At 40.7% G+C, this 21,211-nt stretch overlaps 1 protein-coding gene and 1 long non-coding RNA gene across 13 annotated transcripts in view; one reads left to right on the forward strand and one right to left on the reverse strand.

The window, feature by feature from the left end:
* LOC147341489 (uncharacterized) overlaps positions 1–21,211 on the forward strand; it is a 268,296-nt gene that overhangs the window by 192,059 nt on the left and 55,026 nt on the right. For all 4 annotated transcript variants that reach the window (XR_015159102.1, XR_015159099.1, XR_015159103.1 and 1 more), the window contains one exon: positions 20,620–20,689. This is a non-coding gene — a long non-coding RNA (uncharacterized LOC147341489). The remainder of the gene's footprint in view (positions 1–20,619; positions 20,690–21,211) is intronic.
* Positions 1–21,211, reverse strand: part of GRIA3 (glutamate ionotropic receptor AMPA type subunit 3) — a 310,057-nt gene that overhangs the window by 107,670 nt on the left and 181,176 nt on the right. For all 9 annotated transcript variants that reach the window (XR_015159097.1, XR_015159096.1, XM_086388204.1 and 6 more), the window contains one exon: positions 14,085–14,138. Coding sequence is in view for 7 of the 9 variants with exons in the window: in XM_086388204.1 (XP_086244330.1) it covers positions 14,085–14,138 (54 nt within the window). In the remaining 2 variants the exon portion in view is untranslated. The remainder of the gene's footprint in view (positions 1–14,084; positions 14,139–21,211) is intronic.

Raw genomic sequence — 21,211 nt, forward strand, 5'->3', positions numbered from 1 at the left:
AGAATATGTAGCTAGATTTTAGTTGTTGAGCTGGTCATAACCCCTCATGGTGTTTATACTGAGGCTGTGTATCCCTGAAAGCCATGTAAAGACACTGAAACAAAACGAAAACAAACCATGCAGGGTATATAAAACAGGGGAAAAAAATGATGGTGGCAAGGAGTATTCTGGTATGATAGGGGAAGTTAGGAGAAATGTTCTGATTCAGGGGAGTAGCTGGCTGGCTCCTGATTCACTTTCTTGACCTTTGTGATTATTTTAAGACATCTTATTCATCCATACATAGAGACCATGAGATGGGACTATGTCTGTCTAAAACTCTAAGCAGACCGTAATGCAACAGAAATGACCTTCAACCATCTGGATGATAAAGGGGAAAATAAAAGATGAAAGGCAGTTCCAGAAATTTCAAGTTGAGGTTCATGTTCTAGCTATGTGCTAGGTTTCCATGGAAGGACCGCCTTCCTGTGCTCAGTTGCTCAGTCATGTCCTTCCATCTGTATTCAATTTGTTAATGCAGATACTGTTTCCTTCACAAATTGCTATAGTCTATTTTTTTATGATTATTTAAAAATTTTAATTGAAGTATACTTAATTTACAGTGTTGTGTTAATTTCTTCTGTACAGCAAAGTGACTCACCTATGTATGTGTATATATATTGGAGAAAGCAATGGCACCCCACTCCACTACTCTTGCCTGGAATATTCCATGGGTGGAGGAGCCTGGAAGGCTACAGTCCATGGGGTTGCAAAGAGTTGGACACAACTGAGTGACTTCACTTTCACTTTCATATATATATATATATATATACACATACTTTTTCCTATTCTTTTCCATTATAGTTTAGCATAAGATAGTGAACATAGTTCCCTGTGCTAAAAGGTAGGACCTTGTTTTTTATCCATTCTATATATAATAGTTTGCATCTGCTGTTCCCATACTCCCAATTCATCCCTTCCCCCTATCAGCCAGCAACCACAAGTCTGTCCTCTAGTACATTCTATTGTTGTGAGAGTCCAGTCTATGAGGATTGTAAACAGAGGCCTGATTTTCCTGATAGGCTCATCAATGACACGGATGGGGGAGAGGCGACAACAAAACATTTAGCGAGCATGAGAATATCTGTTAAAATGGTGTAAAAGGCATAAACTGAGAATCACAGTTATTTTAGGACCGAGGATCTAGATCCATGGCTGGAGGTGTCTGGTTCCAGGAACTCTTTTTGTAATAATTTTCATTTTGCAAGACACCCACAGCAGTCAAAGTGGTAAAGTTAAAGTTGTGAATCCTTGAAACCAACCTAAAGGCAATAACACAGACAAAAGGCCAAACAATAGCCAGAGTGTCTGAGAAGGGCAATAAAATGATGGTGATAGAGGGGGACATAGTGGCAGGATGGTGGAAGTTAGAAATGGTCTGACCACACTGATGAACCTATTTGCAGGGCAGGAATAAAGATGCAGAAGTAGAGAATGGACATGTGGAAACAGAGGGTAAGGACAGGGTGAGACAAATTGAGAGAGTAGCTTTGACATCGGAGAAGGCAATGGCACCCCACTCCAGTACACTTGCCCGGAAAATCCCATGGACGGAGGAGCCTGGTGGGCTGCAGTCCATGGGGTCGCTGAGGGTCGGACACTTACTGAGCAACTTCACTTTCACTTTTCACTTTCATGCATTGGAGAAGGAAATGGCAACCCACTCCAGTGTTCTTGCCTGGAGAATCCCAGGGATGGGGGAGCCTGGTGGGCTGCCGTCTATGGAGTCACACAGAATTGGACACGACTGAAGCAACTTAGCAGCAGCAGCAGCAGCAGCTTTGACATATATACACTACCACGTGTAAGATAGACAGTGGGAAGTTGCCGTATATCACAGGGAGCTCAGCCGGTGCTCTGTGATGACCTAGAGGGGTGGGGTGTGGGTGGTGGGAGACTCAAGAGGGAGGGAATATATGTATACTTATGGCTGATTTACGTTGACATACAGCAGAAACCAACACAACATCCTCCAATTAAAAAAAATTTCCTCATAGATTAGATTCTGCCAAAGTGGGGGTGGGGGGCAGAAACTAGTCTGACTGCCATATATTCAGTAGAAGGGGAAAAAACGATAAAGGGGAGAGAGTGATAGGATGGGTGGTATTAGAAGTCAGTGCTTCCTGGTCTTTTTTTTTTTTTTTTTTACCTTTTGGTGATCTTCAGTTGATGTTTTTCACCCAAACTCTATACTTTGGGGAATTTTCATTTCCTGACCTCCATGCTGCTGCTGCTGCTAAGTCATTTCAGTTGTGTATGACTCTGTGCGACCCCATAGACGGCAGCCCACCAGGCTCCCCCGTCCCTGGGATTCTCCAGGCAAGAACACTGGAGTGGGTTGCCATTTCCTTCTCCCATGCACGAAAGTGAAAAGTGAAAGTGAAGTCGCTCAGTCATGCCCGACTCTTAGGGACCCCATGGACTGCAGCCTACCAGGCTCCTCCATCCATGGGATTTTCCAGGCAAGAGTACTGGAGTGGGGTGCCATTGCCTTCTCCTCTTGAAACCTTATTAAAAAACTGATTGTAACAGGTTTAGCCATCCAGCACCAATCTCTAACAGTTGCTTTGTTGCTCAGTCGTGTCCAGCTCTTTGTGACCCCATGGACTGTAGCCCACCAGGCTCCTCTGTCCATGGGATTTTCCAGGCAAGAATACTGGAGTGGGTTGCCATGCCCTCCTCCAGGGGATCTTCCAGACCCAGGAGTTGAATCTCTGTTTCCTGCATTGTGGGAGTAAGGAGTGTGAAAATGGATATTGAATGGGCACCTCTGGCTGAATGATTAGTTTCCTGGCCAGTTTTTTTTCTCTCACTTTGTGATCTACAAGAGGGACTTTGACATTCTGTTTGTTCTTTTAAGAATTGAAGTCTCTGTCTGGCCTCCCTGAAGCTTTCGTCAAATTGCACACAGATTTTATCACCCAGAAGCCGTTAGGTAAAAATGGAAAAAAAAAGAAGAAACAGGGGTAATATGTAGAGACAGATATTTTAGGAGAGCGCTTCAGGCTAAAAGGAGATGTTTTATGCCTCCTAATACCCCACATCCAGTATTTGGGGATGGTCACCCATAATCAGCTATGTTGGGAAATTAGAATCCCTAGTTGCCTGATGCTTCTGTAAAAATCAAATGAAGGAGTTAGGCTTTCAACACTCAAACCCAAAAAGTAAAAGAGGAAAAAGACGGGATTGCAAGGGTTAGGGAGTAATAAAGTAAAGTATGCATCCTACTAGCTGTCAAATTATTCTTACAGCCAGCTACCTAAGACTCCACTCCTGAGCTTCTTATTCATTGATCTTTATCATGTGACCTTTTCCAGAAAGTTCCATCCTCACTCCTCCCTGACAGAAACACCAATGGGTAAGACAGTTTTCTCAGTCAGCCATGTCTGAGCAGTTTCATGAGGCCTCCCCATACATGCTAACTACCGCTACTCAGGCTTCTTCCAGCACCACAGGCCCAGCTTCCTGTTTATCCTGCATTTCCGACCCTGTCCCCTGAGTCCTGCTGTGAGCAGAAGTAATGCAGTGACCAGATAGCAATACATGTAAATACAGGTGGAGTTTTTTTATTCTCACAAAATCCGTGTCTTTAGAAAAAGTGTTTGATTACCAATCTAAATACGTGATAAGTAAGTTTACAAGTTTTTACTTTTTAACTCATACCTTTAGTTCAGAACAAAATTAACATTTAAAGTTCTTTAAGCCTTTTTAGTTTGTTTTCACATTTGTTTCAGGCTTTAAGTGCTTGTCCCAAGTATGTCTTCCAATAGCAACTGCTTATAAAAGGGCAGAAAATGTGTATTTTCTTATTTAATACATGCATTTAAATGTCAGTTCAGTTCAGTTGCTCAGTTGTGTCTGACTCTTTGTGACCCCATGGACTGTAGCATGCCAGGCTTCTGACTTCAAATGCAATTTCTATACCCTGAATTCTCTTTTCCTCACTGAACTTTACCTGCTATTAAACACTATATATCTTAAAATAATATATTTTTACCAAAGACAAAATGTATTCCAATAGATTTCTTTGATATTTTTGTGGAAAAGGATAACTCATTTTTTTTTCTTTTAGAATGTTCAAGTCAAATTCATGCTGAATGAGATATCAATGAATTTCCAACTAGAACCTTTCTTAGAACTGTAGAACGTAGAACCCCTTTTTCTGTCTACCCACTAAATTAACTTCCTTACTCCAAGTGCATCTTAAAAAGAATGTGCCCCGAATAAAAATTGTTATCTTCCCTTAAAATCTCTTCCTCTTCCTGTATCCTTTCTTTCAATTAGTGGCACTTTAGGCCAATTGGGTCACTGGGTATGGGGCCCAACCACCTGGTTTTTTTTTTTTTTTTAAATAAACTCAACAGATGAATGAAGCACAAGTGAGCTTAAGAGCCACTGGCCTAGATCATTGTCTTGGCTTCCTAGCTGGTGCTCCAGTTCTTTACTTTCCCAGTTTATCTTCCTAAATAAATTTATCTTCCTAAAACACCCATTGGAGCATAATAGTCCTTTCCCCAAATCACTGCAATGACTCCCTACTTTCTACAGACATATTAACAGCTGAATATCCTGACTTGACCTTCAGGGATTTCCATTAGCTGTTATCTTTAGTTCTCTTGGCCTTATCCACACCTTTTCCTTCAATAGGCCTCATGCTCTCACAGTCAAGCCACATCACACCCTTCTAAGCCTTTTTATTTTTGTTTCCTTTGTCTACAAAGGCCCTCACTTCATCCTTTAGAGCTCTGGGTATCTATTGAAGTTTCACTCGTCAAGCACCATTTCAGTTAGTAAATAATGATGAAGAAACATCTTAAAGTTGCCTCTGTATTCGCTACCAGTTAGTGAGGCCAGTTGTGCCCCTCTTTTGCTAGTATTCCATAGGCTCTTGCACATCCTAACTGCTTATGGGCTCTTGTCCTCCCTTCACTGTTGCATGTCTTCCTGGGCTTTCCATGTAATACATTTATGTATAAACTCCACAATCTTATTGCTAAGTGACTGCAAGATTCCAAATCCCTTGCTGTACTAAGAGGAATTTCTGTTGAGCCCATTTTATTATTTCATAGGGATTTTAATGACTAGATGTGATGATCAGATACTCAAAGATCTTTCTGTGTCTAGACTAGATATCAAATTCTAGTGCTCCTTGAATTTTACCAATTCTGTTTGGTTGAAATTGTATTTTCTTTTCTTGTTTTTTGCTCACTGCCATGGTGGTCTCCTTTCCTTTGGTTGTTCCAGTAAATTATGTGCAGAGGGAGAGATGAAAGGAGATGAGAGAAGGTAAAGAATGGTTGGAGGCAATCCTGCTCGCGGGTAGGGCAAGTTGAAACTCGACTTTCTCACTTCCTATGTTATAAGTAACTGTACACTTGACTATTTGCCTCTGTGCAACAAAGGCAAGGTTTGTTGGAAATATGAATATCATCTTCAGAAGTTAGATTTGTAGGTTTTGCTGTATTTCATCAGTTGCATTGCTTCTCAATCACATCACGTCTTTATGAGCCAGTGCACTGTTGCCCACACCTGAATCCAACAGTATAAAACCAACCATGACCTCTGTGCCTAATTCAGGGCTTGTAAGCTATTGGTACAGAGAAGGCAATGGCACCCCACTCCAGTGCTCTTGTCTGGAGAATCCCATGGACGGAGGAGCCTGGTGGGCTGCAGTCCATGGGGTCACACAGAGTCAGATAGGACTGAGCGACTTCACTTTCGCTTTTCACTTTCATGCATTGGAGAAGGAAATGGCAACCCACTCCAGTGTTCTTGCCTGGAGAATCCCTGGGATGGTGGAGCCTGGTGGGCTGCCGTCTATGGGGTTTCACAGAGTCAGACATGACTGAAGTGACTTAGCAGCAGCAGCAGCAGCAGTAGAAACTATTGGTATGTTTGATTAATTCTCCAAGGTCATCTTTTACAAAGACATTACTTCCACAACTGATATCCAAACACAGAGTGTCCCTGATTTGAGAATAGCCAGACAACTCAGTCTTCCAAAGATTCAAATGACTCTGGTATTATCCTGTCTCCCTTGATTTATTCATGTAATACTGCAACTCACTTTCCTTCTGGTAGTGTAGATAATTAGGATTTGGAAATATATATATTCAAGGCTTACTTTTAGAGTACCTCATTTTAAGATATTACGTGAAGATTTCCTTTATGCAATGTTATTGTTAGGGCACATTTTGTGCAGAGAGGAAAACAGAGACAAGATAAATTGGGTGACTTTCATTGAGTTGATGGTAGATTATGGGTGAGAAATGAGAAAGGTGGCTTGCCTATAGGAAAGATAAAAGCAGTAGAATGAAGGGTGGAAGGCTGCCAAGGACAAGCATCTATCTCACAATTTGGATGAAGGCTGGCTGTGCCTTTAGTGCCATCTGAATTGTTCATCTGGGTGATGCTTTGATAGGGAAATGAATACTTGTGGTGATTCAAGTTATCAGATTGCTAATGAGAGACACAAGTCTTTTTCTAGAAGCAGACACATCCTCCTGAGAGGGTGTAATGTATGGAGTTAAAGATTACACCACATAAATTAGCACTTGATTACAGGTTGCTTGTATTGTTCACTCCCTGTTTTATTCTCTAATCCAATCAACAAACATACTTTGAAATCTAAGTGCTATCTGTTGGTACAATGGTGAGCCATATCAAAATTAGTCCCTATCCTCACAACGCTTTAGTCCAGTGGGAGTTATTTGTATACAAATAATTATGAGTTGACATAAGTGCAATTAGTGGGAAAAATAGCCACTGATCTCTCTCTCTCTTTTTAAATAGGGTTATCCAAAATGTTCACTTGGTTTTTTTTTCTTCTGCAAGTATGTGTAGACTGGTGCTGGTCTGATGTTTGTTACCAGTCTGCGATGATAGAAGGAAAGAAATTGAGTGTAAGCCTTTATAACAATTTGCCAGGGTAATATGGCTGTTGAATCTAATACTAAATAATTGTGCATTATTTTACATGTCTTGTTTATTTTATGTTTTTTAGCCATTTATTTTTGTTGTGCTTTTATTGTGTGAGTATTTGGGGGGAAATCTGGCCTTTCTTTATGGATAGTTTGAGAAATACTGTTTTAGAGGATATGATGTGGGGGGCCTGGGGGAGAAAATAGAATTCTTTCAATGTATCTTGCTAGAACATTGAGTAGGAAGTGATCTTTCCTTGTTAATTTCAGGGGGAGGAAGGGATGACTATAATGGAGGTGTTTTTGGACAGGGGAAATGAGAGTTTCAAAGTTGGCTACTTCAAGCTGACAACTGCCTGTGCCTTTCTAAACGCACAGTAGGACATTGGACCCCTGCCCAGTCCTGGTTCCTCATTCCCTTGATACTCTGCTGCGTCCTGTCTCCATTTGGAGAAGAACATCAATCCTGCACCACCAGAGCACTTGTGTACCCAGGGTAGGTGACCGGGCTCCTGGCACTGAGGACCGGAGGGAGCTCAAGCCCACCTCCCTTGCCTGCAAGGCCAGGCTCCAGCCGAGTGAGCTCTGTGTTTACATGCCATCTGCTGAGGTGTCAGTGATCACAACACGTGACTTTGAATATTTGAATTTTTTATTTAGAACATTAAAAATGGAAGAACAAAAGAAGGGAAAGAGTAGAGAACAGAACAAGAAGGCCTGGGAGGGGAAGGGAGCAGAAGGGAACAGTTGTTACTGGCAAGCAAAACAGCATGACTCAGTCTCATTCAAAATTGTTTTCCCTTTAAACCAAGTGGGCCCCTCTCTGTTTCAGCTACATCCCAAGATCTGGTAAGCTGCAGAGTTCACTTGTTTGAGCTTAGGTTACTCCTGGATTCCTCTTTGGGGTTCAATTTTTTGAATAATGCTTATGCCTTAGTAAAATTTTAGACAAATTAGATACAGTCTAGTAATCCCCATCATTATTTCCTGGCAGACTAATCATATGAATGGGGCAGATGGGGAAGGAAAGAGAGAAGAGAGAGCAAGAGAAAGGAGGGGGATGAGAAAGCAGGGGAGAGGACTGTGTGTGTGTGAGAGAGAGAGGGAAAGAGAAGAGGGCAGAGGAGGGGAGGGAGGGAGAGGGAGAATGAATAAGAAATGAATGTGTCAGGGGGCACTGATAGAGATGCTGTCCTTGTTTTTTTTCAGCCTTTTTCTTTCTGATTACTTCACCCTCATAAATTTATAGTTTATACATCATTCATATACATGTATGTCTTTGCAAATGTTCTTTTGTGACCTTCGTGAGGCTGTCCTTCTGTCTCACTGAGATGCTTGAATGGGTAAAATGAGAAGAGCAAGGTGCTCTTGGTAAAGAGTCTGACCAATGTGGATTGGAAATCTAGCTTGGTAATGGATTTGCTGGGAGACTCTGGACAAATCATGTGTCTTTTCAGAGGCCATTTCCCAGTCTCTGAAAAGCTTGGGGACGTGAGTAGGTAAGAAGGCTGTTCTCACTGGAGAGATTAAAGAGAAAGTCTACATAAAACAGGTAGCACAGCAGGGTGGCATCTCAGATAGTTTCCTTTCCCCTTTCTCCCCTGGCACAATGGCTAACTTGATCTCCGGCTCCCACGGCCCCTTACCACTTGCAACTGACACTGCATTACTTGCTCCTGTATGGCCCCCAACTGTCCCCAACCCTGAGATCAGTCTCAGCCTAGGCAAGGAAACTGTCGTGTCTTCTAAGGTTGAGTTAACTGGTGCAGGACTCAATGAGTCCTACTATGGCTCAGTCTCACAGGGGCACCTCAGATGCTTGGAGATTTTTGTTTTATTTTGGGGGCTGGGTATTGAATATCTGTTGTTGGACCATCTCAACCCAGATCCAGTTTGTGTGGTGTGTGTGTGTGTGTGTGTGTGTGTGTGTGTGTGTGTGAACTGTTAGACAGCTTTGATGGATCCTTCAGAGCTGCAGCTCTGTTTAGATTGTAGCTAAGGGCACTCAACACCTCTTTTGGCTTTTGCCCACTTGGACTGACTTGAAGTCTGCCTGGTGACTTGATATTCCAAGGCTAATGATGTACTGGTTGTGCTCCCCCACTTACACTATCAGGGTCTACCCAGCTGCTGTGCCTAAACTCCTGGCTTTCCCTGGTCCAAACAGACCCTTTAGGAGGGAAGAAATGAGGAGCTGGAAGTCACCTTGGCATGTTTTTCAAATTTTAGTCTCTAATATACCACCTTTGGGGGCTTCCCTGGTGGCTCAGTTGGTAAAGAATCTGCCTGCAATGCAGAAGACCTGGGTTCAATCCCTGGGTCAGGAAGATCCTCTGGAGAAGGAAATGGGAACTCACCCAAGTAATCTTGCTTGTGAAATCCCATGGACAAAGAAGCCTGGTGGGCTACAGTCCAGGGGGTCGCAAAGAATCAGACATGACTTAGCGACTAAACCACCATATCACCTTTACAGTTTTTTCCCATATAAGTGGATCATCTGAACTATTATTTACCTCATATATTTTCCTTATGTTGACTAAGTTTTTTAACCTAAATACCTAATTTAGCTTCACACAATTGACAGGAGACTGAATCTTTTTCTAATACACACTTAATATAGATGCAAAACCAATCAGTCTAAGACGTTTGCTATATACTACCTAAAATCGTCGCATGTACAAATATACTTTGGAGAACCTTGATGTGGTCTATTTGTTCATTTTATAGATGAACCAGGTTCAAAGAGGTTTCATTGTCACAGGCTAGTCAGATCAGTTCTTGGGACTCAAACCTTCCTCCGAGCTCCTGGTCTAGTGCTTTCCGCCCCACCCCCATTATGCCTAGGTTAGTCTAGGGTTCTGCATACTATTATTGATATATATGAAACAAATCACAATACTCAACATGCCTGGGAATGCAGTGGAAAGGATCCTGATCCAGGACCTTGCCATGAAAGAAAGAGACGTTGCTTGACTGACAAATTGTATACATGCTGGTTACCTCTGGTACTAAAGTAGAGAAACATTTCCACCATAAGAAGAGTTCTGGAAGAGGAAATAACAATCAGATGAACTTACTTGCAAAGCAGAAATAGAGACATAGATATAGAGAACAAACATGTGGACACCAAGAGGGGAAGGGAGGGCAGGATGAATTGGAAGATTGAGATTGACATATATACACTACTATGTATAAAATTGGGCTTCCCTGGTGGCTCAGATGGTAAAGAATCTGCCTGCAGTGCAGGAGACCCAGGTTCGACCCCTGGGTCGGGAAGATCCCCTGGAGAAGGAAATGGCAAACCACTCCAGTATCTTTGTCTGGAAAATCCCATGGACAGAGAAGCCTGGCGGGCTGCAGTCCATGGAATCGCAAAGCATCAGGCATGACTGAGTGACTAACACTTTCAATTCTACTTTCATGTATAAAATAGGGGCTCCCCTGGTGGCTCAGATGGTAAAGAATCTGCCTGTAATGCGGGAAACCCAGGTTCAATCCTTAGGTCAGGAAGATCCCCTGGAGAAGGGAGCCAGTATTCTTGCCTGGAGAATTCCATGGACAGAGGAGCCTGGCAGATAACAGTCCATGGGGTTGCAATGAGTCAGATGTGACTGTGTGACTAACACTTTCACATTCATGTATAAAATAGACCACTAAGGAGAACCTACTGTATACCACAGGGAACTCTATGCTCTGAGGTGACCTAAATTGGAAGGAAATTAAAAAAAGAGGAGATACATGTTTATGTATAATTGATTCACTTTGCTGTATAGCAGAAACTAACACAACATTGTAGAGCAACCATACTCCATTAAAATTTTTTTAAAAAAAGAAATGATACCACCAACTGATACAGAATTTGTAAGAGACTTACTCGTTTGTTATTGGCATGTCCACTTCTGCCCTGACCAGATCACGTCTCTGGCCAATGCTCCGAAATCTTTTGTTTCTTCCAAGGATTTCAACAAGTTAGTTTTTGCATCCTGTTGTTCATTCTGAAATGTACACCTTGACCTGTGACCTTGACCTTGACTTGAAGCAATCACAGAATATCCAAGTCTTCTCATTTTAGGATTGCTACCAGGAAAGGTCCATGTAAAAGCACATGGAAGTCTTTGCCAGATAGATAGGACCCGGTAGCAAAGGGGATGTTTGGAGCTCTGGAGCAGGTGGTTCCAGAAAGCTTAGGCAGGCAGTGTGAGTGTTTTTGACTTTGCATTTGTAGAAGAAGGCAGTGCTTCTGAATAGTTGTTGCTCCAAGATTCAGACAAGAACCTGTTCCCTTGTGTGTGTCCTCAACTTTTGTTCAGCTGGCTCATCTTGAAAGGAAACACCTTCTTAGCTCCACTTACCCGTTTTTGATTATCTAAATGATGTCTAAATTGCTATGGTTTGCTGTGTGTTTATATGTATATGTGTCTTTGGGGTATTTTTATCTGCTTAAAAAATCTGGTAACCACAGAAGAGATAATGCATCTCATATTTTATCAGAGATGAGTAACAATTCCTATCTGTATTGACCATATGAAATTTGATATAGAGAACAGGAGCTTATGGAAACACATGGCTCGGTGTAAATGGAAAGAAGGTCACTAGAGGAAGAGAAGGAGTGGCTGCTGAAAGTATAGCAAACAAATTCACGTTTTCATCATCCAGACTGACATGACACTATATATTCCATTCTTTCTGAGGAAATGGACTTTGCGTATTCCTATAGTAGGCATCCTTCCATGGTTGCACAATTTTGAGATCTGTGGTAGGCACCCAGCTGACCATTCTTCTCCCCAGCCTTGTCCTAATGATTCTCTCTTGCTGTTCTGTCACTCCATACTCTTTCCCTTCCATCAGGTCTGGTTCTCCAAATGGAAACCAAAGTGCTCAAGGATTGTCAGTAGGATTAGGGAGGCCCAGTTAGAAATCCAGGATGGGCAAGGTCTTTAGAGATCATCTGGTCACCTTCTGCCAACTGAGACAGTCATTGATGTGCTTGGTTCAGGCTCAGATCTTTTAACACAGAAACTGCCTCCAGGCCTTGAGTTGGCCAACAGCCTCCAGCTTCAGGTGCCTTCAGGATTTTCCTCAGTTCTCAAGCAAGAGGTGTGTGCTTCCCAGACATCTGCCAGCCAATGGCTGAGCAAGGTTGGGGTACGATGGCTTGCCATTTAGGGGCAGCATGGGGGAGCTCCCTGTTGTGCTATCCCATGGTCTGAAGATTTTTTTTATGAAACTTCCTTCCTTCACTGGTATCAGACCTGTGTTGTGTTCTTCTCTTTTATTTTTCACATGTATTATTCCCAATAAATTGTCTTGTACCTCCACTTATATGTTGGTATCTGCTTCCAAAGGACCCAACCAATACATCAGTGAACTCCCCACTCCCATCTGAGTTTTATAGCATGGAAACCGAGGTCGTCAAAGGTGAAGTGACCTACTTAAGGTCCCATAGCTAGCTAGTAGCCAAGTGCTCTTCCCCAAACTTCAGTCATCCATGTAGCGCCACAACTGCATACACCCTCAACAGATTTTGCTGTATGTGTTTATAGCAACATGCTATTGTTTACTTGATACATTTGACAGATAAAAATTTATTTCCTTTGTTGTTAACTCTCTAACCCTGTACGAAGTAACACCATCCATAAAATTTGGATTTTGATGTGCTAGTTTTATGGTTTTCTAACGCATAGTAAATAAACACATTTACCATTATAATAAAAAAAGTTTGTGTGTGCAATATCTAAAGTCATCTCATGTACCATCAGTGATGAGTGAACCCTAGGCAGAAGAGAGGAGAAAGGGGGAGGGAAGAAGAAAGAAAGAGAGGAAGGAAGGAAGGAGAGAAATCAAAATACTTATGGGTGGGGAAGCAATGGTAAAATCCATCAGTAAGTGCCTCAGGTACCTTCCTGTAACTTCCATGTTTCCTGCCAAGCCCTGGTCTAACCCTCAGTGAGTCAACAAACATCCTTTACTTATCAGTTACCTAAAAACAAATTGGATGTACTCAGATGTAAATTAAGAATCAACATTTCTCCTCCCAAAAGAATCAATCCGTTTATCCCTACAATGGACTGAAGTGCTCCACTTTGAGCAATTTATTGGAGAAGATGCATACAACATTTCAAAGCAGTAGCTCTAATCGTCATCTTACAAAGTGTTTGAGTGCACATACTTCTTAAGAAGAAGGTTTAAGTAACATTTTCTTACCCATTAAAAAAAGTCATTATTAAAACAAAATAAGATATTTTTCTTTAAGAAATCTAAGAATATAATTACAATAATTTCTCACCTTTGTTTCTGTTCTTTTGGTTTAAGAGCTCTGTAATGATTCTCTTGTGCTAATGAAATAAATTTGGGGCTAGAACTCATATTATGTAATAATTTAATAGATTCTTAGTATCAGTGATAATTTAGCATTCCCCTTTCATTTCAGGGAGATAGTATTATTCAGAAGCACTGCCAAACAGATATTACCGATTTAGAACCCATTTTATAATTCCTAAACCAATTGTCCTTTCAGAGAAAGAAGAGCTATAAACCAACCTTAATGAAATACTAATTTCTAGAATGTCACAAAGTTTAAAGGCATGGGGACTTTGAAGTTAAAGATTCAAGTTGGATTTTACTATACTTAGAAAGTTGGCTATACCCTTTGACAAGATCACCGAGTGTTCCTTGTTCAAGCCTACTTTTTCACATCTGGTTTGAAAAGATTTGGTAGTGGACTGTTTCTAGAAAGACAAATCCAGTACAAATGTACACATACGCTTGGATTAATTGGGGGAAAGAGTCTGATTCTTGTATCCTGTGTTCCTTGTTTTACATTTCAAACCTGATTAAAATGGTTGACATTTCAAATCCAAGTTAAATCTAAGAATAATCAGTGAAGAATCATATCAAATTATTATTTTTGTAAATGAGGAGAGAATATAAGCTTCACAGCTAAAACAGAGACAGCATAATTGAGAACAGGCTATTGCATTCAGGTTTTTGTATTTATGGACTCATTTCTCCAAGTGTCTAAAAAACACATTAGGCTTCTCTCATATTTCTTTTTGAGATAATTACAGGGGACACAAACTAAACAGGATATAATGCCCTGGAAAACTTGAACTCTGTTGTTCTTACCAGGTTAGCAAGCATGTAGTGGTAACCTCTTGAATGTTTCCCCAGGATCACAACCTGCAGAAATAAAAGATAATAAATATCGTTTACTCAAGGACATTTTTCAATTGCACAGTCATTAGGATGGCTACAGCAAATTACTTTTAAATAATCGACAAAGTGTTAGGTCTTTTATCCACAGTAAATCATAGTGACTTGGGCCAGATTGCTTTTTGTTGCATTTTCCTTTCAGGCAGAGGATAACAGGACGAACTGCTAATATGAAAGTTAAAAATGTCAACAACAGGGGCAAAAGAAGCTCTCTAAACTTCCAGGTCAGTAGCATCAGTGTCACTTAAAATAGATGGCAAAAGCGATGAAGCTGATGAGCCCTCACCCGTGAACTGGATTTCTGTACTTAGCTGCTGAGCCAGAAAATGGGCTGAACTTTGCATACAAATTAGAAAATAGAATGTATGGTACATTTTCCTTTCTTTATCTGGAATGCTTAGGGAATAGAACACACAAGGAATGGGGTTAATGGGATTTTCAGGTTAATCGAGATTGCTTTGGCTTATTGAAAACTTTTCTAGCAGAAGTGATTTGAGGGGAAAAAAAAACTTTCCTAAAATGCACGCCTGCCTTTTCCCACCTTAATATGAAAGACTTGTGAACATCTGTACCTCTTTTGGTGCTGACTGTGACACCCTAGGCTGTGGGGGAGGGGACTTTTCCCCTAGGGGACATCCGGTGATGCCTGGAGACATTTTGGTTGTCCTATCTGGGAGGGGTGACAGTGCACAGGGCAGCCCTACAGCAAAGAATTATCCAGCCAGTAGCGATTCCCTGGTGGCTCAGATGGTAAAGTGTCTGCCTGCAATGAGGGAGACCCGGGTTCGATCCCTGGGTCAGGAAGATCCCCTGGAGAAGGAAATGGCAACCCACTCCAGTACTCTTGCCTAGAAAATTCCATGGATGGAGGGGCCTGGTGGGCTACAGTCCATGGGGTCACGAAGAGTCGGACACGACTTCACGAAGTGTCAGTAGTGCTGAGGCTGAGAAGCCATGCCTTAAGGTCATCACTGTTAGCCTAATTTTCATGAGAAACACTGTATCAGCACCAAGTTTTACAGTTCACACAGTGCATTTTTATTATCTGAAAACATATAGGTGGATTGAATACTTTCCAACTAAAGGTATCGGTTGGAAGTTGGAAGTTTTTGACAAAATACCTGACATAAGCTTATTTCCTTACAGTTAAGTACAGGAAAAATCCTGGTTAATTAAGGATTTTATAAAATGTCATTTTATTGAGGACTGACTATGTGCAGAGTAGTATATGGGAATGGGAACAGGGCGGGGGATAAAATAGAGGTTAAAGACACTTCCAGAGGCAGAACCAGGTTTTACAGAAGCTTGAAGCTAATTTCACTTTACGAGCCCTCTTCTAGAAAAATAACACAAAAGTATGAATATCGTATTTGGAACTTGTGCAAATAAAGGGCCATTAAACTTCATCATACATTCCTCTATGGACACAGCTGTCAAGGGTCTAAGAACAGTTGGAGAAAACAACATTGTGTACATCTCAGACCAGAACTACATATAAAGGGCCGCTATGATAATATTAAAACCAGCTACCCTTAACTGAATGCCTAGTATATGTAAGCACTATGCTAGGTGCTGTATTCCCTGGAACAATTTAACAGCTTAAGTACCACTGGTTTCATTCTGAGATGAGGAATCTCAACCAAAGAGAATTTTTGTAATTTACCCAAGGCCATATAGCTAAGAAATACTAAAGCTGGACTTAGAACATAGGTCTGTGTACCTCCAGAACCCACTCTTGGCAGTACATTACATGGTTTCTTAATATGTGCTAAATGTCAAATGTCAATAATGACTTTATGTTCTTGGAGAAGAGGACGAAGAGACATCCACAGTCTGCTGGGAGGGATAGAGGAATGGAAACACGTATGTAAATAGCATGCTTATTTTCAGTCATTTCAAGTCCAGAGAGGGAGAGAGCTGATTTCAATTAATTTAAAATATAAGCCACATATCTAACTGATTACTTATGGAGGGAATGAAAGGTTAATGATTGTCTTGAGGAGGTGATTTCTCACACCGCCATGACATAAAATGAGCTGTTAGGTATCTGCTGGGATGTATTCTTCAGTGTCCGCTGGCAAAAAACATCCTTCTTGGTGACATCTGTTAACTTTTGATGGCAAGTTGGGACCATACATTTGTTGAATTTTTAATTCCCTGACAACCCTCAACACAATAAAATCAGGGGGGTTTGAGTTCTGTTAGAAAAACGAGTCAGATTCCTGAGACATCTGGGAGAGCTTGGGGAGAAATAAAGAAGTGAGCCCAAAGGAAACAGAGTAAGTCTGTCTTGCCAGACGCAGGCTTTAGTCTCCTTTGGAGAATCAGGAAGGCAAGAGGGAGTCAGAGAAAACATAAGTATTGTTAGATGAGCCCCCTCAAAGAGAACCCAGGTGCCCAACCTTGTCACGTACTCAGCTTGATTAGAGGCAAACCACTTTCTCCAGCCTCCATCACCTTATCTGTAATCTTGGACCATGAGCCTGGCCTTTCCTATCTCAGCAGTGTTGTCAGGATCAAACTGAATAACATTTGTAAAAGGATTTGGGATGTGCATCATGTAATGATGTGGGGTTAAATAACTGTGGAGAGGGGTCATTTACTAAGATATCGTTTCTGTTTCAGAAAAACTTGAAGCTATTAGAATACCCACTTTAACTCATGCCCAGATGGTCTGTGTCAAATAAACTCACTTATTTGAATTAGTTCTCTCACAGTACTGCCCTTTTGAAATTAAGCTTACACTGGAAGAGATGGGAAAGTTATCTAAAGATAGGAACCTTTAGGTGTCACAGAGAGTTAAAGGCTGTAATTATTTCTTCATCTTTCCTTTCAGTGCCTTCTTCACTCTTAGTTAACTTACAGTTCCTACCAATCTTGGTTTTCCAGTTCACAGTAAATGAAAAGCTACAGATTGAAGGAGGTGTCTATGGAGAGAGGGGAGTGATGTTAGAATGAGGTACATTGGCAGCAGAGGAAGTGATGGACTGACTTAAAGAGGAAGGAGGAGTCCGGGGAAAAAAAATAGATGACATTGTACTACAGTATAATCATGGATGTTCATCCTGAGTGCCTGAGTCATCAGGGTATGGCTTGTTGTGTTCAGTAATTTCTGCTGAAAAACCTGGGGAAATTAGAATACATTTTAGGGAAGGTTTCCATCAGAAATGCTCAAATTCCCAATACCTAAGATAATACATTTCAATTATCTCAAGATCTTACTTACGTAGGACGGCAACAATCCTATGGATGTGAGCTAAGTGAGGCCTCACTGCCAAAAGTGTCATGTTTTGCTCTTGGTCTTTCCTTTTTTTGAATTTTTGGTGCAGGGCTTGTGGGAAGAAGGGTGGGATGGAAGGCGTGTGTGTAATACTGTGCACAAATGAACTAGTTAATGACAGTGGTTCTTGTTCAGTTAGTCTTAAATTTTCTTCTTTCAATCTGTTACAAATGAACAAGGCATAAATTGTACCCTCAGTTCTTTAATGACTCTGGTAACCAAGAGAATATTCAACTTTGCTTTTATAGCAATTATAATCGCTCTTCCTGAATTAGTTTCAGAACTTCAAGTATAAAAGCTATTTTACAGTCTACTGTGACATTTCAGGAGGAAATACCCAATTCCCAAATCCATGTTGTGTATTCGCTGTGCCTGTCTAAGATTTGTTGAAGAAGATGGATGGCTTGATGTGATGGCAGATATGATCAATGCAAGAAGGGAACAAGTGTGAAATGTAGATAAAATTCATTGTTTTAAGGAGATTTATTTTTGTGCCCACAAATAGGACCTGAAAGAAAAAAGTGCCACAATCCTCCTTCAGTGAGACTTAGACAATAGTTTTATTCACAGAAGAAAGGGCTCTTATATATGAACTCACTGAACCATGCATGTAGCAGAGCATTAAATTATTTGTTACAGAAGTCAGTGAATCATAGTCGACCCACTGGGGGGAGACGTGCCCTTGTTGACACCCCCATCCACTTCTCTGTGAAATTGGGGGCTGGGTATTATTGAGCAGCTAAAAATAATTCAGAAAATGTTGAGTTGCTTTTCTAGAGGCCCTTTCTTTTCCGATTTAATGCTTAATCTGCATAATTTTAGAAATTTGAAGTTAAATTGCTCCATAAGACTACTTGAGAGAGGCCCACAGACCCTTTGGGAGCAAAAGCATCTGTTTTTCTATGCTCACATTAAAAAAAAAAGTATGTGTGGAAAAGTGTCTATGTTTTTTCCCCTTAGATCCATCTGGTATGCAGATTAAGTTATTTGCAGACCTAAGTATCTCCATGTTTGGGTTTTCTACATCAGTGCCAAAAAAGGATCTATGTATAAAGATTGATCTTACTTTGAGTACAGAACATGCCTTGCTGTTCACCTTAATCTGTTTCTCTTTGATTTAGGTATCCTGAGAATGTTTGGAGGGCTGGGGAGTGAGATGAAGCAGGTTTCTGATGTTAATTAACCAGATTTACCCATTGTATAGATATTTTCTCTTTAAGAAAAAACTATTAGACCACGTGTGTGTGTGTGTGTGTGTGTGTGTGTGTTCAAAGAGAAGACATTTTTTTCAACTGCTTTCCCTTTCCTGCTTCCTCAGTTACAAGAAGATACTGCTATCCTGTGGCAACCTATCTAATTTCAGCAGACTGAGATTAGAAAAATAATTCTAAAGGAATTAACTTCTGATATATGTAGCAGAAATCAGCCTCAGAATATGCCAGACTTCCCAGAAGAAACCTTCCATCAGATAAGATAAAAGCCGTTCATTTTCTTGAATGAAAACCCCAAGCTACTAAATTGCTTTAGTCTTAGTAAACATATATCAGAAGTCAATTTCTTTAGAATTATTTTTCTAATAATCTCAATCTGCACACACTGAATGTCAGGAATTCATATTGCAGGCATCTGACTTGAATACATGTGCTGGATTAGTGAAGCAGAAAAGAGTCAGTCACCCATACCAGAGTCAGTCCAATGGCGATGGGGAGGGTGCAGATGGAAAAAGAAAGGCTGAAGCTTTTCACAAAGAAGGAAAATGGGAGGATAACCGAGAAATTTCATCAGCGTGTATACAGTCTACAGGGAAAGCTTATGCAGAGAGAAAGCAATTGAATAGGGCATCCAATAAAATGCTAGGATGTGAGGATTAGAGGACAAAGATTTCACCCAAGAACATGTCTTTGGGAAGTTTCACTTTCCAGATTTCAATATTACATTCACTGTGACTGAATAGAATATGCAGAAGATTTAAATAGCAGGAGAGGCAAAGAGAACATACAAATAAGAGGCAATAAATGGCCACAACTAAGTTACAGGAGCAACATCATTCTTGCCTGGAGGACTAAAAGACCATTTCAACACATGTTGATCTTGGTGAGAATGCCTCATTGTATTAACCCTAAAACATTATTTCTCAAATTTCATATCCTCAGAAATTTCCTTAATAATTTGTATCTATCCACATACCACACTATCATTTTCTTGATATTTATCTCTATAGCTGCTTGTTTACTTAAATTTAGCAGTGTCCAAAGCAATAATATCCATGAAACTACATACAAGAAAATAAATACAACTGTGTGAAAACAAAATCTATTCATCCAGATGTCACTGCAAATCCTCTGGTGTACCGTCAGGAGTAGTGGCGAATATTGCCTTAATGCAGCTGTGTCTTTAGGGAAGAGAATACAGACCATGCCTTCCTGTCCGGACAAAACAAGTTTTATTTGCCTTATGGTTCAAATCTTAAGAGTATCTCCATCTACTTTCAAAGGGTCATGAGTCTTGTAAGGGAGCAAGATGATGGGCAGTTTGGGAGGTAGCAGATAATGCCCAAGGCTGCGTACAAATGACAAATGTGGAAACTTACAAAGGCTTTCCTAAGGCAATTTACTTGTACTGCCCCACCTAGGAAGCCCAGCAGCTTTGATCGGCTAGAGTTCTTGGTCATAGGGCAAATAATAAATACTTAAAATATCTGGACTTTTCCATCAGCCTAACTTCCGGTAAAATGATGCATTTCCAAACACTGTGTCTTTTCTTAAAGTATCTCATCTAGAAGACCTTTCACACCACCCTATTTCTATTTGCAATACTCTAGGTTTTTTCCCAAGAGGCGAGGTATGGGTGATTTAAACCACTATTCAACCCAGAGTAATACAGCAAGAAAGAATATTAATTTCTCTCCAACATAGCCGTATGTCTGACTTTTGTAGTCTCTGCATTTTGTATCAGCTATCTCCCTAAATCACTGATAACTTATTTTAAACAATATATTTTAAATAGCAGTGTCCTTTATGCATTCTTTTATGAAATTACTGTCAACTTTTATGTTCACACTTACAACTTTTGTTTTAATATTTACAACTTTATGCTATATCAAGTTGTATCTTTATGCATATCAACTTTATGCTATATCAAGTTGTATCTTTTTTCTTTTCTCTGTAGATGTTGTAAAATTGGACCCAAAGCCCTATAATCTTGAATGTCAAGACCTACTTGAAGGACTGTACAAGTGGTGAGTAGAAGGCTTGGCAGTGCCACTGGATTCGTTACTTGGATTAAAGGAAAAGGAAAGGCATCATCTGGCATAAGGCTGAGTAGTCATTCCAACATGTGTTTTTTCCCAGCCACAACCACTTGGATATGGGCGGGATATTGCAAGACTTCCTTCACTGGCCCAGGACCCACACTTTCCCATCTGTAGATATTTATCAGGATCAAGAATTCTAGTATCTCACCTGAAATGATAGAGTTGAAACTTGTAAGAGTCTAAAACTCTTCATAGATGTGATATGAATCACCCTGAAAGCTTACAAGAAGTATTTGTTAAAGATGCTATTCTAGAAAGAGCTGTGAACCTTAGAGTCAGGTGGTTCTGGATTCAAATCCTACCATTTACTTATTAGCTCCATTACACTGTGCAAAGCCGAGCCATGGACGGTCGGGTAGAGTTTTAGACACCCAGGTTCATCCCAGGATGTAGAGGCCTTTAAGCTGGGAGGGGAGAGGAAGAAACATGGGGTGTGGAAAATGAGAT

The sequence above is a fragment of the Bos grunniens genome, chromosome X (assembly GCF_055505025.1).
Source record: "Bos grunniens cultivar Pamir isolate PY7600 chromosome X, Bosgru_T2T1.0, whole genome shotgun sequence".
NCBI lineage: Eukaryota > Metazoa > Chordata > Mammalia > Artiodactyla > Bovidae > Bos > Bos grunniens.